The following is a 27222-nucleotide window of genomic DNA, read 5'->3' as shown; positions in this document are numbered from 1 at the left end:
TCTCACACAATCAATGTGTCCTAATTTTCTGAGGCATTCAGGCATGATTCTTTTCTGGTATGTGGGAAAAAGGGCAAGTTTTTACTTTGAGTTGCTTCCTATCTGTACTCGTTATCAGAAATAGCTTCGGTGTTAAAAATAGCTCTCCCTACATTTCTGATTAATTCTGAAGGAATCTACACAGAGGGGGAAGATGGGCTATTCATTCCTTGGTGCAACTCCACACTTATTTCCTGAGTTCTAAAAACACTGGATGGCACGATGGCAAATCACGGGCAACTGAAGGCCCACTGAAATGTCCTTACTGGACTTTGGCAATCTCACAGGCTTTGCAATTTTCAGGGTGCACAGCTGATAAGATGCTTATACCTGCACCGAGAAGTGGGCATATATGATCTGGAAACCATTGATGCAGACATGGAATCCCACAGTGGTGTTTTCACAGAATCACACTTCACTGAGCCACACACTAAAGACTCTCTTGCCTGACTTGCACTTTGATAACCAATGCAGAAAGGAAAAAGTTTGGGAGATACTTTGAAATGTGTCAGGAACTGTGAGATCTGATGACACTAATACTCTGAAAGCAAGAAACTAAGACAGAGGGAAATAACACAAATAAACAAACAACACAACAAGTTATTAACCAGCATCTTGGCACATTTCAGATATAACCATTCACTCATGTTAATTCTAAGTCATGGTGGTATTAAGTGGACAGAATGACACTGTAAACTTTTCCTATAGCCAGAATTGCCACAAGTGGGCTCACCCAGAAGTTATCTAGTTACTGGGAAATGCACCAGAACTCCCTTGCCAGGTAACAGGCTTCAGCTACATTTCAGTTATTATAAGGTCAGTCTCTGAATGCCACAGTGCAAAATCAAGTTCTTATCTAATTCTTGTTGAGTAAGTATATCTACCTGCTTCACATACTAAGAAAATATGGAGAAAGATGAAATAGTAACTGTTCCATTTAGCTCCTGACTTCCATGGACGAAAAGCATGTAGAACCATCAGCTGCAAGGAAATGCCTATTTCCCAACCTGCCACAGGGAAGCTTGAGGGCTGAGCCATTGACCTTGAACAAATTAAAGTCTAAATAAAAACCAGGAGGGGGAAATACATGGATTAATCATCTGAGCAGGAGACCAGCACCGAGTGAAGAACTCTAGAGTGTTTTTAGGTAAACTCAATCCTGAATCTTGACTGATATTACTGTGGCATATGATCATTAGGTTTTCCTCAATATTGTGATATTAAGACATGTCAAGCAAATTTATTTCTGCTAAACAACAGTGGAATTTTAACTGTATACAGTGAAGAGTTAAGTAATGTAGAACCTAGCACTATTAGCCTCAACACACATCAGAAGGTGACCTTCTCCAAAACCCAAGTAATCAAGCAGTAACACATTCATATATATCACAATCAATGCCCCCCACCCTCTGAGAGTTTCACTTCCAAACAGCTGAATTGTCACTAGACAGCAATACGGTAAAAATACATTAATCAAAGTATCAAGTAATAAATTTGCTCTGACAAGTCAATAACTTTCATAAGAGTGAAGGGAACAGGGGGAAAAGAGGAGCAACCTGGCAAGGGCATTCTGTAGCCATTCACTTCTAATTCCTGGGCTCAGTTCAGACTTTGGGTGCTTTGTGAAAACTCCTTGCAACTGAATGTTGGTTACCTGAACTGGATGTGCTCCAAGGGGTCTGGGCACATCAGGGGGAATGCTGCACACCCCAAAACTCCTCTATACATTTTCAAGAGGTTATCTTTTGCTTCAACTGCTAGGAACAAAAGTAAATAGCCTCAACCAGACTTCAAAAACACGGCACACCCCCGCAGAAAAAGAACAACATTTCAGAGGTGAACTTCCCCTTGCTGAAATAAAGTTTAAGTGATTTGAGCAAAACCGGAAAGCAAATTGCCACAGCACTAGCTTGAAATTTTCAAGCACCTCTAGGCATTAATTATGTGCTGCTTAGTGGGTCAGGCAGCCTGGCACAGTCGCGTGAACTTCTGCATGATTCAGCTACCAAGTAGTAGTCCACACCTGAAACAACACAAACAGTGACACATATCAGGTCTGTGAAGACTTTTGTAAAGATCTAGTGATGGTCTGGTTTTATTTGTTTCAGGGGGTTTTTTTGGTTGCCATTATGGTCTTTGGGGGATGAAGTCTCTTCAAGATGCTGTGGGAGCTCTCCCAAAGCAGTGTAAGGATAGCAGCAGGTGGGGGTCAGGTGAAGGAAGGGGGAGAGGAAGCAAGGTCCCACTAGGTCCTAGCAACAGTAGGATATTATGACTTTCCCATGACCTTCAAGTGCTAAGGGTAATTCCTGGGTACCAACTTCACTTTGGGGTATAACCCAGCAGTTAAGCAGTTCTGCTTACATACCATTAATCTCTTGATTGCATGACCAAAGCCAAGTCAAACATATTACTCAGACAGATGATACAGTCATACCCTTACAAGTTTCCAGTTTTCAGGTCCAAACCATCTCCGATGGTGTATAGGAGAGAATGCATAATCTACTAACTTGTTTTCTCACAGGGCGAATTCTATTTTGTCAAAAAATTCCATCAGAACCCTGGAATCATTGTCTTCCCAACATGAGATGCATTGGGTGATATTCCTTCCTATACTCTATAAACTAATGTTTACAACTAACTGTCATCTTTGAATCTGAGTGAGGTTTGAGAAGCCAGCCACACAGGAATTGTATTTCACCTTTGCCTGGAGAAAGAAACAGCAAACTGTTTTCCTTCTTATCAAGAAAATACTAAAGATTAAAGATGGGTCGCAAGCTGACGGATTCTGTTCCAGACTTTAAAAACTTCCTGATGTCTGAGTTTGGTTGATTCAAATGTTTCACAGCCCCTCAGCCTCCCCCACTTCCACACTGGAGAAGTTTACTTAGGTGATACTCTAAGTACCACTAGTCACAGTTAGGAACACTTCCAGAAAATGATCTCCTATTGCATCTGCATTAACAATTATATTTGCTCATAAAGTGGGGTCAGTCAATCTTCTCTGTTCGGGGGAAAAAAAATTGTGGTGCTGGCAACCAAAGCAGCATGTGTAATAAAACCCATCTGTGCAAAGGTTCAGAGATCAGATTAACATCACTTAAAAATGCTGCTGTTTAAGTATTTTTCTGTTTCTGGTGCAGGAACACATTTTTTATATTAATTATAGGAACAAGAGAGTGAATTTGTACAGATACACTTAGCTACTCTTGAAAAGAAAATCAAATCATGTCAAGATAGGAAAATCACTTTGTTGCTAATAAATGAAAAGATGATTGGATTTAATGTGTCATGCTTTGCATGCACAAGCAGAATGCCTGTGATCAATCACCCAGCACAAAATGCATTATTTAACAGCTATGTGACAGCAGGCAAGATCAAAAAGAAATACTGCCACAAAAAGCTGTATACGCAAACAATCAAAATTACAGTATTGTCTCACATGATACACCCCAGCATAAAATATGTATCTTGTTTTTGAAAGGCAGAATGAAGAAAAAAAATCTTTTTATGCAGTAAGTAACAGAGCAGCATCAGCCAAGGAGCCACACCTGCTCATTGTTCTGCTCCCTACAAGTCACCTGCTAATTTTACTTTTGCTTTCACCTGGTAAGGCAGAAACTGCTCTTACCATATTTCTTGCATATTCTGCACACTAGAATTTCTAGCAGCTGTATTTTGGGAAGAAATGTGGGTTGCATGAAAAAAACAGTACTTTTCAAATGTATATTAAAAGGTCACTTATTTCCTTACCCCTTTCTTGGAAATACCTCAGATAAACAAATATGCCAAAGGCAGCCCCCCAACTTTTTTTTTTTTTTTTTAATTTCAAATGGAATTTAGTGCTCCTGGAAAATATTGGGCCCTTGCCATTCTAACTGGTTGCTGCTGTATTTCAGCATGTTAAGGAAAGCCTACAGGAAGTGTTCAGTTCCTATAGCTCACACACTGCTGGCTTGTCAGCACAGCAAGAAGAGCCTGAGTGCAAAATTGTCTCCTGAAAGCAAGTCACTCCATGTACAGCAGTTCATCAGACTGGTTATTTCACACTAATAAGGCCCTTAAACTCCAGGGCACCCACATTTGAAAATAAATAAATAAAAAGGTAGATGTAGGTGTCAGTTAAGTTTTTGCTTCCATACAGAAGTGTATAAAAAGGGATGGGGGGGCAAGAACCATTTCCTGCAGCAACTAACATTTAGCTCTTGCTTCTCCTTCAAATTTATCCTCCATCAGTGACAAGCAGGCAACCAAAAACCCCCCCACAAAGTATTCTGTGCCAATCCCAAGGTCAGTAAGGATAGGACACAGCAGGAAATGAATTATGAAGGATAGTGTCAGGCAGGCTCAACAGAAGGAGAAAATGGAAATCCTCTTATTTGCACCTATAGAAATTAGGCTAGTTCAGTAAAACTGAACACTCCTTTTGCTTTTACACTTTATACAAGACTCCTCATACATACAGCAAATAGATTTTGAGTTTGAACCACCTTGGGAGAGAGCAGCATTATACTACTGTTCACAATGGGCTCCCCTCTGAAGAAAATTCCCATTGCTAAGGCACAGAGAAATTTCCAAGGAAACCTTGACTTGTACCTACTTGCCCAGGCCCTTGTATTACCATAGTTAATAAACACGTTCAGTCCCAGGCAACATGTGAAAATTGACTTGTTTGTGACAAGGACGTGAAGTCAGGATTATTTTGAGCCCAGTGAATTGTTCAGTGCTCTTTCAGATTTGAGCCAGTTGTTAAAGAACACCCAATGCATTACCTATGTAAAAAGCCTCAAATTATCCTTTATTAATGTATTTCACAAGCCTTCGATACAAGAGTGATTTGTGTCCCCATTGTTGGAGTGGAATCTTCAGTAAATTAAATTCAAATTTTCCTTGAGCTGTGCATTATTACCCTGTTGATCTCATTAATGATACTAGTAAGCAATATGTTGCCATACATTAGAACAAGGCCAAGAAGTGGTATAAATCAATATTTGATCAAGCTGAAAAAATCAATTTCCCCCCTTATTTTCCCTCTCTCTATTGCCTGTAGCAACCTTTGAGGGAATGCCGATCAAAACTGGTATTGAAGAAAATCTGTATGGCCATTTAACTCATAGAGCACAATGGGCAGCCTGTCCCATGTTCTGTTGTTACAAGACAAAGATCTCCACACAGTTTATCCTCCACCAGTGGACACTGGCCAACATTTTGAAGACAAAAATTAGACCAATTTACAGGATCTGAATGAAGAAATAGTTCAGCTCTTTCTGCCTAAAGCATGAAGACATTTTTGTCATGAAAGGCTGAACATGTATTAAATTCCAACTCAAAATGCACTGAACGACCCAAATACTGATTCTCTATTTCTGTATTTTTACTTAATGCGAGTCTCCACTCTTCACTCTCATTTGTCAAGCATCTTTTCCTTCCTTCACTGTTCCATATTACCCATTTGTTTCTGCCCTTTAACATCTCAGCCCTAAGGAAGTGAAGAGTGTGGAAAAATGAATCTAGGTTTTTTTCTTCATCTGCCTCCCAATGTGTTCAATAGTGTTTTGAGTGAGGATAGCTGACAACACTAAATTAAATGCTGCTGAATGAGGGAAAAGCTAACGGAAATGAACTGTTAATCTCTCCTCCAGAGGATTTTATAAGAAAATCAGATTTCTCTTAGTAGGCTTTAGGAAACATCAGGCAATTTTTTTTGTTCATTTTTGACAAAAGGTCCCTCTATTAAGTTTACCTTTGTAAATATCTCCTCCAATTTGAGAGAGCAATCCAATCTGCGAAATGTACAACTGCAGGCAACACCCAGACACACACAGAGAATGTCAAGAACCTACCTTTTGCTAAGAAGATGCACCCATCTAGCTACTAAAACATTAAGGCAGACTCCTCATTTGCAAATTTCATATTTATTATAACAAAAATTATGACGTTCATTTGTGCATTCTGCTTTAATATAACTCTTGGTATGTAAATGATCTACAGTAAAATGAGCTCTATACAATCATGCTGGTTGTGGCAGCAATAAGGAACACAAATAAAATGCGTCGGTAAAAGTAAGGGAAAGGAAAAATCAGACTAGAAGAAAAATGGGGTTTTTATTATGGTCTAAGAATCACCTAAACCCTAGGTAATTTGTACAGCCACTCTGTCCCTCATGTAGGACGACATGGCCCAAAAAGTCATTTAAGAAAAAAAAATGTCAGTTTGTCAGGTTGTGTCCTTATGCCAAGACTACAAAACATTTTAAGCATCACTATACAACACTGAGCTATTTACAGTAATTTCCCAATCAACTGTTCTCTCAGAGAAAATTAGTGAATCTCAGTGACTTAAGTCACCTGAAAGAGTAAAGCAACTCCTAGGAGTTAGTCTCCATATTCTACAAATGTCTATCATTTTCAAGACCAGAAAAGCCTTTTTCTCTCTCAAAGAAATACAGTATTACAATATTACTTAATCGTTTAGCACTGGCATACTGCCCTGCTTTCCAAACAAAACAAAATGAGCCTTTTTAAAAAATATTACATCATCATCTGTTTCTCTGCAATATATTAAACCTTTTGTATTTTTTAATTTTTTTTTTTAAACACTTGATATGTTAGGGGGAAGTTAACTAGTTTAAATCTTAATGGTAAGATTCTCTAGAAGAAAGTCAGTGCATATTAAAAACTAACAAAACAGAAAGACGCTGCAGTTATCTGTTGTGGCAGGATAAGGAAAAGGAAGCGTAGTTAAAACCCCTGCTGTATTCTGAGTCCTATGCAGGTCCTGCATTTCACCTTCTTGTTTGTTAGTTTGTTTCTGAACAGTAAGCAGGCAGGGTCATAGTGGCGTATCATAATAGTCTGGCAGCTGGTCCAATGGATACTGTCGCTGCTGCTGTTCCTGGTGCTGTTTCATGATCTCCTTGACTTCTTCCTCAAGCTCTGGTGGGATAATAAACTGATCATCTGGATCCAGTTGGGCTGGGGCTGCAAAGTAGCCCCCAGTTTTTTTGAGCGGTGCATCTGTTGCAACTTCAATCAGGTTATGGCTCCTCTCCTGGGGAGCCACAGAGCCATTGCCCCGGCGGCGCCCAATCGTACCAGTGGCAGAAACATCTGCTTTCCTGGGAAGGCCAGACTCATCTTCATTTGCACTGATGACAATGCCTTCATCGGTGGCTTCTGCAGCCACTTGGAGCAGCTGTTTCTCCTTGGTTCGACTGCAGTGGATGTCTACCTCTACCTCCACCCGGCTTCCATTGGTAAAGACACCCTCAATTGGTTCCTCGTCATCACTGTCAAGGCCATTGTCAGAGAAAGCACTCGAGAAGGTGGCGCTGGACAACTGCCTTTGGAAAGAGTTGGACAGGCAGACTGGGTGAAGCATGCAGCGCTGTTCACTGGGATAAGCTGGGCTGTTTTCATTCATGGCAACTTGAGGAGGCTCATCTGAGGCTGTGGACCCCACCTCGCTGCTCATTTCAGAGGTGGAGATCTCGCTGCTGATCTCAGAGGCCATGCCACTACTCGAAGATGGCATTCCCAAAGCATCTGTTGGCCTGTCCTTAATGACCACATTCACTGACTGGGGGAAGATGCCTGGACTGGGAGGTGGGACTCCACTGAGTTCACAACAACAGAAGCTGTCCTCCGTCACATTGAGCTGAACCACCACAGCACTGATGCTGTCATTGCAGCCATAACTCTGGGCCAAAGTGCAAAGCTTCTTTGCAGCTGCCAGGGCATCAGGCACATTTCTGACTGCTTCCACAGCCTCGTCCATAGAGAGGCTGTCCCATAGTCCCTTGCTACCCAGAATGAAGAACTCATCTTGTGGAGTCAAAGTAATGGACTGGACATGTGGACGGGGCACAACGCTGGGGTGAAGGAAGGTATAGCCCAAGATCCTGGTAGAATCTGTCACACCGTTTACTTTGCCATCCTGGAAATTTGTGAGAGAGAGAGAGACACAGGAAGTTGAAACTCTATACACATACAGACATAGCAATGCCATGCACCTGCATTGGCAAAGTGCCCATTTCCAGAGCACCTAGAGACACCCCCTTTTGATAAAGGAACCAGGATGGTAAGAAATAGCTTCAGTGCCACAGTGATGGGACTGAGGTTAAGATTTAGTAGACCCTACCTGTCAGTCAGTCTCCTGCTCTTTTCTCCTACCCCCATATAGGAGTCAAAGACTTAATACCAGTTCCTTTCAAGACACCACATGAACACATCAGCTGTAAGGCACAGGACAACAACTGCAACAAACTGCCTAATTGACACCACAACACAACATGCAATTGGGTCAATCACTAGCCAAAGCCTTAAGCCTCTAGGCTTAGCATCTATGCTCTTGTCAGCCAGTGAGATCTGTCCCTCCAATCATATACTATCTTTCATATAACAGGGTCACACACCACCATCCATTCCATAGACTCAGGAATATTTTTTTTTTTTTTTTTTTTTTTAATAGCTTCTCTCTCATAGCTGGTACAAATGTACAATTCAACTCAACCCAGCCCCTTGAAAAAAAACTAAAGACAAAAAAAAATCTTTAAATGAAGCATGAGAGTCAAAAATAGCAGAACCTAAGTCTGTGTTCTTCAGTCAGCTGAGCTGTAGTGAAATATTTTACATGCCCCAGTTACGTCCTCTTACACATGACATTTCCCAAGGGGAGAAGTAATATCAAGTAATATCCAAAAGGGAAAACACTGTTAAAAGTATGTATGCTTGAAAAATAAATTCCATCCACATTCCAAATACTAATATCATGCACTGTTCAGGATAAACAGAGCAAGTGCCTAAACTGTGGTGCATGCTTATCTGCCAGCCTCTTAAGGGACTATCTGCAACCTCGCTAAAAATCGACTAAGGCAGTGGAATCACAAAGGTTAGGATTTATAGTAATGTGGTCCAGCTAATGCAAGCAAAGACTATAACAGAATAACCAAAGCACAGTAAATTACAAGCCAAGAAAAATGGATTCCCCTTTAAAAATCTAGAAAAAGAGAAATGTTTTTAGCTTTCTATATTACATGACAGCCTGAGAAAGTGATAAGCCAAAGCGTGTGAATCTGGAGAGATGTTTTAGAATTCAGAGCAAGAATCTCTTCCTTTGCAGAAAAGCAGTGATAACTCCCTGGGGATCTGCATCACATTATGATGTGGTTTCCTTCAAGCTCGTCATGATTTAGACTAACTGTGATCTTTCCTTGGCAGGATTAGAGAGACTTATGTGTGTGCACAGAACATCCTTCTGTCCCCTTCCTGCCACTGGTAAGCTACAAAAACATTATTTATTCATATGCAACAGTTCAAGATGAAGCAAAGCTAAGCCGACAAATGTTAAGCTTGAAGTCTTACAGCAGTGATGTAGCAGCACCCAGCAAACCTTTTTTTTTTTTTTTTTTTGGAGGGGGGGGAAGGGAGGAGGGGGAGAGTTGTTTAAGGAGGGGCTTTTCCTCTTCTCTGTCTGAAAAATCAGCCCCGTGGCTGTTCCTTGCTAGAGGAACAATAATTCTCTGTCCTTTCAGCAGCTCGTTCAACTGTGGACAAGCTCAAATTGAGCTGCACACTCTGCCACACGAAGCGCCTGCTGAAGACACAGCTAGTACTGGGATGGGAAAAATATGGTCTGTGGGCCAATCTGGCCCACCAGGCCATTCTATCCAGCCTATGGGGCCCCTAAAAAAATTAGAAAATATTTATCTGCTCCTGGCTGCCTGTCAAAGATGACAGGGGCAGTAGGACCTGGGGGGAGCCTCAGCGGGAATGCAGCAGGCCAGCTCTGCCCCACCCACAGCCACTTCCTTGCTCTCCTGCCCCACGTAACTCCCAGCTACATAGGCAGACCTTGGAGCATGGCCCATGCTGGTACCCCAGGGGTGTGTGTGTACATGTGTGTGCACGCACTTATTGGGTGAGTCCCACACCCCCTCCATACACATGTACCCATACAACCCCTCGCACTGCTATACACAGCCCCCCACATAGCCCAACCATCCTTCCCCCCACACAAGCCCCCACAAACCCCATACCCACCCACACCCCACACGTTCCATTATCCCACTCCCACACCTATCCACCCCCCACAGACACGCCCATAGCCCTATACCCACCCCCTCACAATATACAGGTGTAAAACTTCATTTTAAGCTCTTATACAATCGCCTCTATGTACCCTACATAAATATGTAAATCAGGACAAAAATATTTTTTGAAATCAAATTAAGAAGGTTTTAAATCTTTGCTTTTTAGAATTTGGTATTTTTCTGGTTCTGAGATGACAAAACCCCTTGCTGAAAGGAGTACTTCTGGCAGCAAGGGGAGGGACTTGCGGTGGCAAAGGTCAGGGGTTAGAGGATGGGACTTCCAGTCACATGATGGCAACCAGAGGGCGGGGCACCCACCAAGGGGTAAGGATACCCACACAGCCCTCCACAGCTTGCCAAAACTGGGTACATGGTCTCCGCAGCAACAGCAACTAGACCCGTGTGGGGGAAACAACCTTTTTGGCAGGCATACCACAAATTGGCCCTGCACCTTCCTGAGTACCACTCCAATCCCCCTCCCCTAGTTGATTTGATGCCCTGCTTTCTGCTCCCTGCCTTATGCACCCTGAAAAACCTACTGCTCTGGTTTCTTCTCCTTGATAACTTGCCACCGTACTGTCTGTCCTCTCTTCAATCTGTTAAGTGCCACACCCAGAGGCTGCCCATGCCACCCATGCTGCAGGCTGGTCACTCCTGAACTAGACCATGGTGACAAGTTTACAGAAAGGGGAAGATGAAACTCTAGCACCTGGACCATTAAGCTATACCTTATATAAAGCAGAAACATTACTAAAGAATTTGTTGCCATTAAAATCAGTCCCAAGGAAACTGCAGCTTCAGTATTCCCTTTGAAGTGGTCTTACCTCTGTGATAATGGCCTTATGCTGCTTAATCCTCTTGAGCTCTTCTTCATAACACATCACATAACATCTAGACAAAGGCAAAGGTTTTCCATTCCTACAGAGAACTGTTTGGCACTTCCCCACGTTTGCTGAGGTTAATGTGAAGCATCCACCAGGGTCCATGGGATCATGTTTTATATGGCAAAGGACAGCAGAGCCTCCAAGTTTTTGTCCAGCAGTTCCAAGTTTTCTGGAATGTCAAAACAAAATTATGTTGGTTTGTGAACTGGAAAGGCTACATTAGAGGAGTACTAAAGAGAAAGACTTGAGATCATAGTTAGGCAACCCCAATCAGTTGGGACAGTGTCAAGATTCACTGGGGCATGCACAGAAACTCTCCAGTACAGATTTTGACACTTAACACAGCACAGCAGGGAAATTACATACAATTCATGGGAAACCTTATTAGTAAGAGGGAAAGATGCATGTCCTCAGCCAATAAAGAAATCCTTTCACTCCTGAGGCACTGACCCAGAGCAACTCTAGCTGCACAGGGCCACTTTCCTATCATTTCAGCCCCAATGCAGTTAAATGTATTTTACCTCATGCATCTCATCAAGCAGCCTTTAGGGAGATTTGGAAGTTAAAGCATTAGAATCTATTATTTTGAGAGCACAGGGAGTACAATAAATTTTACTGATGTGAAACATCAGTCTCTAAAATGAAACTTAAAGTTGAAGACAATATGTTACAGTATTTCTACTCACATTAAGTAATTTTCAGAACATTAAAAAAGTGTCATTGCAAAAGGTGTCTAAATTAAGCAACTGAGAACACAGTTATTCCCATTTGAAAAACAAACAAACCGTTTGTTAACTCAGTCACCAGTTTACAGATCTACTTGTGCAATCTGCTAGCCCTGATCAGACACTATTTCAACCTGTCATTTTAGGAGTCTCTGGTTAAAATTCAAAGACAAAACCTCATCCAAGCCATCAAAATATTGTCTATTACTATTAAAACTAAATTTATTTTCTATTAAATCTTAATTTGCTTTTAACAACTTGATTTCTTTCTTTATCTGAAGATTGCTTCTATCCCTCCATGTGTCTGCTGTGCAGGCTTGTGGTTTTTAGGTTTCTCTGCAGTAACTGAAGAGCTGAACGACAGGGCCTACCTATAAGAAGATGGCTCTAGGATGCAGCACAGCATAGTGTGGCATGCATGCCTACTCTGTATGCCTCACACTCCAAAACGGAGGTAATGGAGCTGCACAAGTGCAGTGCTGGGTCCCATACCAATCACTAGCCCAATCTGAGGTGTACCAAGAGCACTGTGATTCATACACTGAATCATAGGATCCCTTGACAAGGTGAACACACCTGCTATGTCTAGCTGAGATAGATCAGCCTCTTGATTCAGACTACAGAGGGGCAATATACAAGCTCTAATGCATATTGGCTTTTTTCATCTCAGGAGGGTCTGAGATACAGGAACACTGCACTGATATTTAACAAAGGTTTAAGCATAAGACATACTATTTCTGGGTATTAATGATGTGCTAATAACCTATTTCCTGAGAGACAAAAGATTCTTGTAGGAAGATTGAAAGATGTTTTATCAGAGACACAGACAATGGCACCTTACCGGTATTTTCTATACTTACATTCCAGGATCTTAACAACGCTTTAAGTTTTGCTTCAGACAAATTCTGTCAAAGTGAGACAGTGTCATAATAAACAAGGAGAAGGGTGGAAGTTATTTTTTTGTTTCCTTGTGGAGAGGTGGCTCTGTCACCATGTATTTCTCCAATTTCCTGATACAGACCAGTGTCATTTAATCAGGAAGTGGTGTCCAACAAAAGATGCTACTTTTAATGTGCTAAATTTCCTGTAAGCTGTGTCTTCATTTTTGCCTCCCTCTACTCCCCCACCCTTTCCTTCCTGTTTGTCCCTTCCTCTCGATTCCTTTTCCTCGCTAGAGGTTATTCCAAGGCACTGGCTCTCAGACTGTCAAAAGCAGTTTACAGTGACTCCCAGAAAAGCAAAACCACTTGCTATAGTTACCTAACTTTAGCATCCCACATTGTGAATGCTCAAGTAATTTCCTTTTAGGCTCAAATATAAGCTTAAGTAGGCACTTCAAGAGTTTGGATGCTTCTATTAAGCAATATTTTGAGACCCAAAAATCATCCAAATTGGTGGGGAGAGCCAGAAATGAAGCTCCTGAGTTATGCTGAAAGAGTTAGGACACAAGTCACTTCATTGCCTTAAATATTAGCCACTCCAAGCAGTAAGGGTTTAAATTAATCACATCTCAAAAGAATGAAATCGCTTCCCATTCCTTGGTCATGAACACTTTATGTTGTTTCTTTCTTACAACTAAGGAGTCAAGATTCTCAAAATAGGGAGTGACAAATTTCCAAAAGAAGTGGTGCTGGCTCCTACCCTGGGGGTCTTTAAGAGGAGGCTGGATGAACACCTCGGCAGGGTCGTTTGACCCCAGTACTCTTTCCTGCTGTGGCAGGGGGTCGGATTTGATGATCCGCTCAGGTCCCTTCTGACCCTACCAACTATGAAACTATGCAATAGGCAACAGCCAGGTAGCAAAATAATTTTAAAGGGGGGAAGGGAAGAGGAAAGCAGGGAGAAGCAACAGGCACAGGATGGCTATAGAAAGAAAAAGAATTAGCAAACTGAGGATAACCTCTGCATCACGATGAAAGTATTGATCATGTACTCCTCTTCATTCTTTGTTTTCTGCAGCTCTTCTGCTAAGATGTCACTCATCGTACACTGCAGCAGGTAGGGCACTTCCACGTTGCGGTCTCCATCAAAGACGCCATACAACGCTTCCCTGTTGTCGCAGAAGTTATTGGCTGACAGTGCCGCGACACACAACCTAAAGAAACAAAATGTGGTGTGCTATTTACCACGCCATTGTTGAAGGCTTTGTACTGTAGGACTGTTACAAATACTGCCCTATTCTCTTCTCATTGTCCTGACCAAAGTTCTTAGAATCTCCTGCTGTAAGCTTTTTATATAGCATTTGAAGGGACACTTTGCATCAAGGAGGCGAAGCAATGACTTTTATTTCAGTTGAACTCCAAAGCAGAAAGGGAACTATGCACAAGTTTAAAACAGAGAAAACAAACTCCCCTTCTCTCCCTCCCCCCAACCCCACACAACTCAGGAGTTTAGCACTACCCTAAAACTACCTCTTAATGCACCGAGGGAATACCTTTAGATATGAAAGTAGCTCAGACTTCCTGTTCAAGACTGCACATCTTTGCTAAGCCTTCCAGTTGCTGAGATACCCAAAACACCAGCTAACTGTGACAATGATGAGGGATCGTGCCATGTAATGCTGGGTCAAAACTTCAACTGAACAGCTACAGCAACAATATTCAGTCTATTCATCTGACAAGAAAGAGCAGGCCTCCACCTCCACAGTCGCTAGACCATTTCTAGACTCCAAACCCACTGTGCCCAGCAATGGTAAGCTGCTCTGTACAGGCCTTTACACCGAGCCTGAAGCAATGTAACTGCATTTATGCAGCGCTACAGCAGGTTAAATGGCTGGCAAGGCTAATTAGTCCACTCGCCCACAAGACTATGCCAAAGCAGCTACACTTTCAAACCAGGAGGCAGCCTGCTTGGAGATGAATGAAGTGTTGGAGAGAACCCCTGTTGGGTATGGTAAATTTATGGTCTAGACAGAGCTCAAGCTATCAAAGCCAAAGAGGTCTGGCCCAAGAGGACCCCTATCTTGCTTAACTGCTTGCTCCCATACCAGGTTCTCAACGATATAACATTATGAACAGAGACAGCCAGGAATTCATTGCTGGAGCAGCTGCTGCTTACAGCAGTGATAATACAGATAAGCGCCACCAAGTGTGTTAGTTCAACTAGATTTCAGACCCCCCATTGATTCTTTTCTATGTTTTTTTGTGTGCTGAGAATAGGAGATGGAAATAGGGCATCATCATTTAAATTGTATCTGCTCCTCTCGCCCCTGGAGAAACGGTCACTGCTACGCAATGTGATAATCGGTTTATTAGACCATGCATGTCACCACAGTGATGTGTACAAGCTTGCATGTGCTTGACTAAAAAACTGGGAGAACCCACACTGGAAGCACAGGAAGACTACAGGGGGGGAAATGAAGAGACCAAGGAAAGGTACTTTATGGAACCAGAGACAGTTATTAACATGCCAGGTTCCTGAAATGTTAATTTACGAGGGCTGGTTTAGTGCTTAAAATGGACTGGTCAATAAGATTCACAAACTGAAATCACACATTATCCAGAATATTTGCTTTGCTTGATAAACATGCTCCAGTTAAAAAGGCTGTTCAAAGAGACAGGATCCATTTAAAAAGCCATGGCACTGCCTCTGCCTTTGGGAGACAGGAGACCCAGCTGACTTTTCACTTCCACAAAGAAGGGGGCTTCTTTGTAAGAGTCCAGGCAGCAGAGTACCTCTTTGCCAATACCAAGTAAGAGCTTACTTGTTCTTAACTCCTGAGGCTTCAGTGTAACCATGGCTCCATACTGCTGGGGCTCCTGAAGCATCACCGGCCGAGGGCTGGTCAATCTTAAAACAGCGGATGTTACTGGAACAAGAATGGAAAGGAAAATTAATAGATTAAGATGCCAGAGAGACTTAGTCAGCAATTATAAAGGAGTAACAACATTAAGGCAACATTTCATTTACCCAGTCCTAGTGTGCGACTGTTTCAGGATATGAAATTTCCTCAAAAGGGGGAGGGGAAAGGGGGGGGGAGGGAAGGGGTTTCTTACGGAGCACTCAAAGTTTGTTCTCTTTGCCTACAAACAGGTAAGGGGGAGGGGTGAAAAAAGTAGTCCAGTAAAGTTCTGTTTCATTTTGTTTTGCATAACTAGGCTTTCCTTTATTCAAGTATATGTTAAACTAGAACCTACATTGAATTTGTCACTAGCTTACCGTTATGGGACAACCCACTTCCCTCCTGAACTTGTACATTTCTTATAGCCACATACTCTCTGGAATCTTTTTTACAGAAAAAATTATCTTCTTACAGAACACACACACTCTGTAACCTTTTTTCCTGAACTGAAAAAAGCTGCCTTGTCACTCTTACATTTAGCTTTTTTCTGAACTAAAAGGTTTAATAGGGAGGTGTTCTAAAATCTTTTAAAAATCACTGCAAGCAAAAAACAAGTCTGCATTCAACTTCAAGTCTACACTTGAAAAATTAAGAATTGCCACTCTCCTCCCAACAAGTGTGAAGCACTAGATTTTCTTTCAGTCGCTGGACCCTACCTCCTTCCAACTGACTACAAGAATAACCAACTTTTGTCTGCATTTCAAACTTAGGGACCAGTACACAGCCTAATACAGACTTGCAGGGGGCATCCACACTTTTTCATGTATCCCCCTTTATACTGCATGTCTATGTTGAGGAGGGGGAGAACAACCATGCTGTCCCCCACTTCGACTGTTTTCTCTCTAAAAGCAGTTAAGCAAGTTCTCCATATCATATAAAACCCAAAAAATCCAGAAGGCGTGAGACCCTTCCAGGAAAACAGTGCATGTATAAAATAATAATGTATAACATAAAACAGACACAAGAAAGGTTTGACTATTGACTTTAACAATACATTTTTCCTCTGCCTGTGAAGACTGTGTACACTAAAGTCTCAATAGCATTTCACAATCTACATGGCCTCAAAACACTTCCTCAGATAAATAAAGGGCTGTTGTGTCCAGTTTACAGTTTCGTCCTAGGCTAATAAATAAGTCAGGACATGAACTTTCTAGAGCATATTAAAAGCAAACTCTGCACATAATATAAAAACTCCTGATATTTAAGTATTAGGTTGTGGACTTCACAGCCTAAGTATCAAAAAGAGGGCAAACTTCTTAAGTCTACTAATCACCTATTAGTGGGCACCAATCAAGAAACTAAAAGTGATCCATTCAGGAGTAATGCTCATTGTAATTCTGCATAGACTAGGAAAGAACAGTCTTTACAACAGATAGTAAAGTGTTTCAGACTCTGCACTTGTTTTCCAGGAAGTGGGATCCTCAGTCTCAATGATTTCTGAGAACTGGATTGGCCATCTTTTTGCCCTCTGCCAAAAACAGGCCAAAGACCCAACTGGCATTTAAGCGGCAGCACTTAGCGCTGGAGATATTCCAACTCCCAGACTCAAAAGTTGCACAAAAGGAAGAGGAGCACTCATTAAGAATTATTTGCATGTTTGCTGCAAGTTTGAAAGAAATCTCTTTGTTTCAGAATAGCAATTCTATTAATGAGCAATTAGCATTACTTCTTAGTACATAAGTGACACTCAGAAAATAAAGGCCCAGTAGGTCTTTGTCGCAACTGGTTCTGAATTCAGAAGCTTACTTATACGCCAGCCTCAACCGAGAGGGTTAGCCAAGATGGGGGAAGTTCTCTCAGTGCCCAGTTTTCCTTTCACCACCCTCTCCCATAACAGATCTAGATTTGTTGAAATTTATTTTTAAATTCTGTTGGGGGGGGGGGAGGGGGAAGAGTTGGGGGCAGGCAGGGGACAGGGTCCTGCACTCCCCTAGAGTGGTCATACTGCACACCTTAGCTCTTACATTTCTTTGGCACCTATTCTTTTTTCACAAGCCAGAGATGATACCTGATTAGTGGCACTTGTAGGTCACAGTCTGCCCAGACCAGACTGGAATTCAGTGATCTCTACCAAGCAGATACTAGAAATAACAGACATGGTTTTTAACTGATTTGATATTTTATGAAAAAATCCACATATGCTATATAGAGTGCATAGTGAACCTCTGCTGCTTAAAGCATTTAAGTTCAGTATTCTCTATAGCAAAAATGGCCAAGGAGTAAGGTATCTGGGAAAAGTCAACAGAGATCTCTCAGCACCTTTACCAAACTGGCACGTGGAAGAGACAGACTGACATAGAAGGAGCTTTTTGTTGGTTCTTCCCTCAAGCAGACTTGCTACTAAAAACCTTTGCAGTAATTGTAACACAGATGGCTCCAGGAAGGCAAGGCAACACCTGAAGAAGGCTCAAATGCTGTCACATACATATCTGTGCAAACCATTCACAAGGGGAGAATGCTGTGCTAAGCTTTCCAGGGACCAATGGTGATTTTCTCCTCTCAACTGAAACACGTTACAATTAAATACTTCTACCACTGAGGGCCACTGTGTTTCAAATTCAGAACTGATAAAACTCACCCATGAAAAGATGGTGCCCTGCCCCTTTGCACCACCTTGGGTCCAGAAGTCCCACCCCCTAACCCCTGACCTTTACCAGAAAAAGTCCCTCCCCTTGTCCCTGGAAGTAGTACTTTCAGCAAGAAGGTTTGGCATCTCAGAACCAGAAAAATATCAGATTATATTCTACAAATCAAACGTCTACTACAACATGCATTAATTTGATCTCAGAAAATATTTTTGCCCTAATTTACATGAGTTTGCATAGTGTACATAGAGATGATTGAACAATAGCTTAAAATGAAGTCTTACTCTTGTGTATTGTGAGGGGGTGGGGAGCATGAAGCGTAGTTACAGGTTTGTGGGGGTCTGTGGGTATGTGTGTATTTTTATATAGATATCTCTATCTATATATGGGGTAGAGGAGCATGTGGGGTTGGATATGTGGGGTGTTGGTGGGCATCGGGTTTGTGGCTGGGGAGGGCTGTGGCATGTATGGAGGGGGAAGGTGGCAGGGGTGTGCGCGTGCACATGTGTATGTATGGCAGTATTTCTCCTCTGCTGCTCCTGGCCCCAGGGTACTGGCCATGGGCCCTGTGCTCCTGCTTGCTGCCACTCCCTGCCCCTTTCCTCTTCCATGTCTGCCACCACTGCCCTTCTCCTGCTCCTTCCCTCCCTTCTCCCCCCCAGTACCACATCCCAGCTGCACAGCCAAAACTGCAGGATACAGCAGCAGCTGGGTGCCAGCTGAGAATCAGTCCAGCAATGCAGCCAGGAACCAAGTGGTGCTGAAGTGGCCAGCAGTGGGATGGGGAGAAGTGGCAGTGGTGGGCAGGAAAGCAGGAAAATGGCAGCAGCAGGCAGGGGGGCAAGTGGTAGCAAATGAGCATGTGGGAGTACAGTGACAGCTGGGTGGGCGCATAAGGCCAGGGCTAGTGGGGGCCCAGAGCAGGGCATCAGGAGTGCAGGGGCTCCATGGAGCCAGGCTAGCTTCCCCCTCTCCCTTGCCGGCACAGCCCAGCCCAGCCCCATAGAGCACTTGCCAGTCTGGGCCCCATGCTCCTCCTGCCCCACTCTGGCCCCTCGCCAGCCATGACCCTGGGGCATGCCCAACACTCCCACTGTGCTTCCACATGCAAACTCACTGCCACTTCCCCCCCTTGCCATATGCTACCATTTCCTTGCCCTGGCACCATGTGGTTCCTGGCTACATTGCCAGATAGCAGGACTCAGCAGGAGCCAGCCTGAGGACTGGGACAATCACCCATGGTCCTCCCCTTCTCCCCTTCCCTTGTTCTTATCTGAATTTCCCACTTGGGCAGAGGGAGGTAGGAATGGCCCCAGGGTCCCAGGCTGGGGTGGGGCTGGGCGGGCCTTGCTGCTGCAGCTGCTGGGTCCTGCCACCCACTCCCCCTAGGTTCTACTGCTGCTGGTTCCAGTCATCTTTGACAGGCAGCCAGGGGCAAATAAATATTAATTTTCTAAATTTTTTAGGGGCCCCGCCCCGCAGGCCAGATAGAATGGCCTGGCGGGCCAGATCCAGCCCACAGGCTGTATTTTGCCCACTATGGTCTAAGGTGAACCTCCCTGCTAACTGCCTAACTTGTTGTACAATACTGACATTTACTTTCAGTGTCAAAATGTTCCTCTTTTAGGTTTTCATGTAACCTAGGTTACTCATCTTGCGTGTCTTTTCTTTTTTTAATGCAATAAACTAGCAAGATTTAAGTTTCCAAAGCAGATTCACTGTGGGAACACCTCTTGCATGAAATGTAATCATGTACTATCTAGTCTCAATTGTTTAAGTTACATAAACAAATTGTTTAACCCTATTTAAAAAAAGCTAAGCTGTTCTCAAAATCATGTTAAATATTTAAAAGCCAACTAGTTGGGCCAAGCTAAAACAGTACTGAAGGAAGAGTCTGGTAGGGAGTCTCAATGCTGATACTGGCAACTCTGCCCTACTGAAAATCTGGAGAATTTGGAGGCAGAATACCTAACCCAGATAGGATACACCCAGGGCACTCTGCAGAAGGAACCTATTAGAGCCTCAAAATAAATTCTTTATCAATGCAGGGACCTAATTACTATTTGAGGTAGCACTTAAATTAAGCCAGCTGCTTTCCCAGTACTTAGGGGATGGCCTCTGCTCAAGAAGCTCATAACTGAACACAGAGACAAGAACATGGGGGACAAATATGTGGATTTCTATATAAAAGTTACTAGCTTCACTGCCAGCTGTATGGCAGCAGTGGCTCTTCAAAAAGTATCTACGAATGGACTGGTCAGTTATTTTGAAAATGCACACCTTCTAATCTGTGGACAAGGGATGGAAACCCAGGGGTGAAATGTAGGGGGTGCATGCAGGTACATGTGCACCCCCTGATTGCGGTGGCGCACCCCCTACAAAAAGGCACCGCCAACATTGTTGGTGGCGCAGCTGCTCCTCTGCCAACGGCATCTGCGGGTGGTCCGTGATCCCTCCTGGCCACCGCTGATGCTGCCGGCAGCATCTGTGAGTGGCTGCCAACCCCTGGACTGTGCTCACCACCATCTCTCCCCACAGTGCTGACAGTGTCTGCAGGAGCTCCCCCACTTACTGCCGCTGTGCTCCACTGCCACTGGGGACACACGGTATTCATGGGGAAACTGACAGACTCAAGTTGCTTGAATCTTGGGAAAGGAAATCAGTGCACACTGGTTGGATGCTGGCCCACAGGTAAAAAGTTAACTCAAATGAGCCCAGTAGTAGCCACAGCTACTCCTACCAGCAATGATACCTGGCAAGAACTGCATTTACTGTAGGTGCGTAAAACTAAGAGCAGAATTAAACCTTGCGAATTATTACAATTTTTGTTCATGACTATGGATATACTGAGGTTGAGGAGGTAGGTGGCCAATTTTGTGGGCTGATCATGGTGCCAGGATTACCATGTGTCTGGGTTTTCCTGGACATGTCCTCTTTTCAAGTCCTCTGATCTCCGTCCAAGCAGGTTTTTCAAATCTGATCAAATGTCTGGGTGCTTGCTTTGCTCCACTTGTGGGAGCAGGGGGAGGGGCGATTGTAGGCCGGCAGCAATGTCTGTCTGTATATGCCCCAGGAGCTGCAGACTGGTATGTCTGGGTTGGGGGACTGGGGACGTTACCTTTTGAGGGCACCAGGGAACTCCATAGCCAGGCTGTCAGCATAGGGGTCAGTGTCCTTGCTTGCATGGATAGAGCAGTCAAGAGATGCTGCTTGGGGCAGGGGAGGGAGAGAAGAGAGGGGGGGCCATGGCCAGGCATAGCATAGCAGACCCAGCCAGGGCAGGGGGGTGCCATAAGCCTCCCCTCCAGCCCATGCCATGGCCAGACTTGCTCCAAGCCACCGTGCTCTGGCCCAGTCAGGATAGGGGCAGCTAGCTGCAGGTCAGGAGTAAAGGGCATCAGCATGGCCCAGGGTGCCAGGTACTGTGCTTGGGAAGTGAGGGGCCCTTGCAGGACTGGGATGGGGGGCAGGCTATGGCTTAGGAGTGAGGGGCAACAGAATGGGCAGAAGCAGGGTGCCAGCATATCACTGCCCCCCCCCCCCCCCCGTGTCCTTTTTATTTCAAACTAAAAATATGGTAACCCTAACATGGGGCCAGCTACCATTTTCACGGGCTTATTGCAGCAGCCCCCTCCCCTTGTTTCTGATTGGCTGTGGGGGGCCCACCCCTCACCACTGATTGGCTGAGAGGACTGTCCATTATGCAGCCCAACCCCTTGCTGGTGATCAACAGAGAAGCCTGCCTGTTGTGTGGCCCCACCCCTTGCTGCCAATTGGTGGAGGGGTGGGGTCGCACAACAGGCAGCTCACAGCCAATCAGCAGTGATGGGAGGGATAAACAGCTGCCACCATTGGCTGCTGCCCTTCCCACTGGCAGCTCCTCCCTCCATCCTCCCCCTCCCCAAACTCCCTCACCCTGGCAAATTTCACAGATAACGCCCAATTCCGCAGTTTCTGCAAAATCGTGAATTGAGTAGGTCCCTACTCATGACACTAAGAAAACACTACAGATATGCAAGTCTCTCTGTACAGGGGTCTTGTCATACATGCATTGGGAATCATTCTGGAGACCAAAAAGAAAAGTCACTTACTTCAGCATCTCTAGGGTTTTGTGATCCAGAGCTAGCCTGGGGTTTCCTGTCAGGTCAAGTTCCTGTAGCTTTGGAGGCAGGTTTTCAGGTAATGTAATTTCACTCAGTTCATTGCAGCTTAGGTCCACACACTGCAGAAAGAAACAAACAGGGGCAGTAAGAGAACACTGAAAGCGTTCAACTCTCTTGTAAAGTCCAGTAACTTTTTGATTAACTATAAGCAGTGTATGTGCTTACACATATCAAGGGCTGAGAACCTACAACCTGACACTACTCCTTCATAGAAAAACCAGCCTTCACTAAATGCAATATAATTATGCCTATAAAGTCTTCTGAGACATCCCAGCACAGCTGAAAATAGACTTGATCTGCTCCCACTATTTGTAGTTTCAATGCCCGATGCAAAATCGGCAAGGGTTTACTGCTGTCCATATCCCAGTGCAAGTACCCCGACAAAGTCTCTTGAACAGAGAACATATTATGCCACTTTATTAAATGATATATCTATTTCCAAGCCAAGTCTGTATTTAAAATGATCAAAAGTATGACTTCAAAACAAGTGTTAACAACTTAGTGGATAAAGGAAATACAGATGCAATATATCTGGATTTCTGTAACTCTGCCATAAGAAATCTAGCTTAAAGTCAGTTCAAACTGGTTTGGATATGTGAGCACTTTCACAAAGAATGAAAACTGTTTGAAGCATACTAATCACATGCTATAAATGAAAAAAATATGTTGCACTGGTAGCATGGAGAAAGCTTTCATCAGATAGCAATTTAAACATAGTATTATTAGTAGTAGTCTTGGAGTGGGTGATAGTATATAGTTATAATGGGTGTTCTGTTTGAAGCATCAGACACTAATGAAGACAGGAAAAATGCAAATAATCAATAGCCACCCAATAATGCACTGACAGTAGTCATTCAAAATATACTCAGGAAAAATACAAGTCAATGAATTTTGGAGAGCTAAGACAAAACATGGGAGTGGATTACTTGGTAAATAGTAAACCCAAAGCAAATTAGATAGGGCAATGCTATATTGTGGCAAAAATCCAAAATGCAGTTTGAGATGCATGCTGTAAAGCAAGGTGGCAGACCTAGGAAGAGACCGATCATTTATGAGCAAACACAACTAAATGGAGGTTCTTAGAACAGATGCTACATGTCAAACCACAATAAATGAGGTTAGCAGACAAATGATAGATTTTTTAAGGCAACATGAAGGCAAGATGGCATGCACAATTTTAGGTAGATGATTAAATGCAAATTTACAACCTCTATTTTCAACTAAACAAAAGCAAAGAGGAAGAGGGATAAGGGGAACCTTCCTAAAGAGTGCACGTCAGTTGTCTGTCAAATAGTCTCCAAGAGTAGAATCAAGAACCCATGAATGATTTAAAAATACACATGAGAAAAAAAGGATAATACACTGTAAAGGCTATATTAGAAGAGGAATGGATTAAAGGGTGAGAGGGCAAGCCCCTAGGAGTTCTTGAATCCAATGTGAATTTACACATCTCAAATAGAAGTTCTGATCCATCTAATATTTCCAAAACCTGGATCTACAGACAGGTTAACTCCCAAGTCAAAAAACTCAGAAATAAAATTCATACCCCACTGAGCTCATTTAAGCCCTGGGAGAGCAAGCCAGATTTTGGACCCTTCATTTGAAGAATGGATATTTAAAATTTCTGCTTTCTCTGCCTACAGTACTCAGAATTCATCCAAGTCAGCGTCACTCTTTCCAAATGGAAACCACAGATCTCTGGGTATCATTCTTCCCAAATTTCCAACAGACTACAATTTTTTCAAGACCTCTTCAACAAATAAGTGAATGAGGTGAGGGGGAAGAGGAGGAAAGAATGCTTAAGTAAAGGAGCAGTGAAGCAATACAATAACCTGGGTCCAGCTGGTCATAATGCTCTCTTGACATTCTAGCACATATATAATGCAACAGTACATTGTCACAGGAACACTAATCCCCTCACACCAAAGAGAACAACATTTGTGTCATCAGCTTTGATTAGGATGAATTTTTTTTTTTAAGTTCTCTATATTCCTTATCCTGAGAGATACTGAGGGGTTTTTAGCTTACTCTTGGTCTCTTCAGGAATGGGAATTTTAGTCTAACTGATCAGACTGCAGATCTGAAGTTCCTGATGCATCATTTTAATGCAAGACATCCCAACCCAGTCCATGCAACACCATTTGTAACTCTGACTGCATGGATTTATATTCTAAAATCAGGAAGTGCCAAAAGAAAAAGGGTTGAATACTAAAAGCATTTGTTCCAGGGTGTAAAACAGTAATGTTTTGTCTTTGGCTCACTACAGTATCTCCAATTACTGTTGGAGTTGGGCAAGTTACTGTGCTTCTGTAACTCTGAGAACCAAGTCAAGTTAAAAGCCTGTTCTTCAAAAAGTATTTATGTCTTTAATCTTAAAACTTAAAGGAAGTGTGGATAAAAACAAAGTACTGCTCAGACGCTGTAACAAGCAGCCTCCATGCAGTTTTCAAGTAGCAAACTAGCAAGACAAACTGTTGGTATTCCAAAGGCAACCACAAATATCAAGCAACTCAACCACACCAGCTATTTCAAGAGATATCCCATAACTACAGCCAAAGAACAGAACCCAGAACATACTCCAAGAGCCCAAGAGAACACAACCAGACCCCATTCCAAAAGGGCAAGCCAGGATTGCTGAACTTTGCTCAAGTATGTGGGAATACATGCAATTTTGTTTGATCCAGGAAGCAGGATATACCTTGAGAGAGTTCCATTTTCACAGGGACATATTTTTGAAGTTGACAGATTTGGAGTCGGATAACAAGATGCCAAGGAAAGTCCACTGGTTTGTGAAATGGTTATGAAAGTCCATGTAGGGAGCACAAGGCCAGAAGTGGGGGTGGCAGAGCAGGGATTACTGTAAATGGCACGTAAGAAATACTTTGCACTCATTCCCAAACTGCATGCAGCACTTTTCTCCACCATAATTAAAAAGGAACTTGTTTTGTTGAGGTGGGCTCATCTAACAGACTGTACTCCTTGCTGATGTTCAACAGGGACTGTCTCCTGTCCTCAAAAGGCAAATGAACAAAAACCCAACCCTTCAAAAGTTATACCTATGCTAAAATGTACTGTAACTTTCTTTAAACTGCTTTAGTGTATTGAAGGAATCCAGTAATATTGGACAAAAAAATTGGGGGTGGGTGGGGGGAGGACATAGGGGAACTAAAATAGTACAGGGCAGATCAGAGAAGATGGGGCAGAAGGCTCTGTGTTCACTATAGCACACTCCCCTCCAGACCATGGAAAGAACTAAGATTCCTGGGTATCACAATTTGTCAGCTTTTGGCAGACATTGAGGAAATCTACTGGCAAAGCATACATCTCATCTCTCGCTAAGGCTGGTCCACAAAAAAGGATGACAATGGACTGCTGCTATCAGTTACTCAATTAGCTCAAATGGCAGAGGTCTGTGTAGTGGATCTAATGGTTCTGACCCTGTCAATGAGCCATATGGGTGTCAATGTCCCACCACGTGATGAAATGTGGGGGGTTTGTCTTTTTTTTTGGTTAAGTCTAGGAAATTACACACAAAATCCAACTCTATTAGGAGCATTAACACTGCAAAGTCCTGCACCTTAAAAATACTAAAATTAAGGCTCCCTCCCACATACATTTTGAAACAGTCTTTGGATTACACTTTTTATTTTTTCCCCACAGGACCCTCTACCTTACCTAAATAAGCACCTATGCAATATTTTGTTGTTTCCCCCTTTTTCCTTAGTGTGACCCCTGCTCAATTACTGCATGCAATTTCAAACTCTACTTCAAAGATGGAATTTTTCTAACGGGCTCATTACAGAACGGATGTGGACAAATTGGAGAAAGTCCAGCAAAGGGCAACAAAAATGGTAAGGGGACAGGGGGACATGACTTGTGAGGAAACCCTGAGGGAACTGGGCTTTTTTAGTCTGGAGAAGAGAAGACTGAGGGGGGATTTAATAGCAGCCTTTAACTACCTGAACAGAGCTCCAAAGAGGATGGAGTTAAACTGTTCTCAGTGATGCCAGAAGACAGAGCAATGGTCTCAAGGTGCAGCAAGGGAAGTTTAGGGTAGATATTAGGAAAACACTTTCTAATAAGGAGGAGGATAGTAAAACACTGGAACAGGCTACCTAGAGAGGTTGTGGAATCTCCACCCACTGGGAGCGGTCCTGCGTTAAGCAGGGGGTTGAATTAGATGACCTCCTGAGGTCCCTTCCAACCTGAATTTTTCTAGGATTGTATACTAGCCCGTACATGCATTTCTGTGACTAACACAGTAGAACTGAGTGCCTCATTTCACCTAAATCTTCAGGAAAAAAATTATAAAAACCTTGTTCAACTGCTTTCCAAAAGCTCTAGATTTACTGATCGTTCTCCACACAAAACCTTCCCATAAAGCCCAAGAACTGACACAGCAGTCAATCGTAGTGCAAAATTCAAACCAGCACACCTCAACCCTGACCTGGAGGAAGGCTCTTTTATAATGGGCAATCCTGTCTCTAGGCCTCCAGTCTACAGCACTCAAAATGAGAGGCTTGTCACTGAGGCAGATGTTAACTCATTTTATGCAAGCCAAGCAGATCAAATTACCACTTGGGTCTTTTGTTTCATGTGCTTATTGCGGTCTCAGAGCAATCTATCCTTGTTTAAGTTTCTAGAACTAAAAGATGGATTCAGTGCAAGAACCAACCCCTTGTCCATTTTGTATGTGTAGGCAAGTGGAAAGTGTTGTCTGACTCCTGGAAAGTGGCCCCTTTTTTTTTTTTTACTAACTTGTTTTCATAGCATCTGATGAAGTAAGACGTTGGTTACTAAATGTATGGTTCTCTAAACTAGTCAGTTTATTAAAAAGTGCCACTCTGATCTGCTTCTACCCTTTTCTCTCTTCTCAGAGAGAAAACCAATGGGAG

General features: G+C 43.1%; 1 protein-coding gene across 1 annotated transcript in view; it reads right to left on the bottom strand.

The window, feature by feature from the left end:
* Nucleotides 1–5938: 5938 nt before the first annotated feature.
* The window catches only part of PHLPP1 (PH domain and leucine rich repeat protein phosphatase 1), a 198976-nt gene continuing 177692 nt past the window's right edge, over nt 5939–27222 (bottom strand). The window contains exons 14-18 of the mRNA XM_019538254.1: nt 22256–22386; nt 15442–15546; nt 13639–13833; nt 10954–11182; nt 5939–7974 (exon numbers count right to left, since the gene is read on the bottom strand). Of these exons, the coding sequence (XP_019393799.1) occupies nt 6871–7974; nt 10954–11182; nt 13639–13833; nt 15442–15546; nt 22256–22386 (1764 nt within the window). The 3' untranslated portion in view covers nt 5939–6870. The remainder of the gene's footprint in view (nt 7975–10953; nt 11183–13638; nt 13834–15441; nt 15547–22255; nt 22387–27222) is intronic.

Source organism: Crocodylus porosus, unplaced genomic scaffold (genome assembly GCF_001723895.1).
Source record: "Crocodylus porosus isolate Cpor-Errol unplaced genomic scaffold, CroPor_comp1, whole genome shotgun sequence".
Classification (NCBI taxonomy): Eukaryota; Metazoa; Chordata; order Crocodylia; family Crocodylidae; genus Crocodylus; species Crocodylus porosus.
Note: the sequence above shows the minus strand (reverse complement) of the source record. Positions and strands in the feature narration are given on the sequence as shown.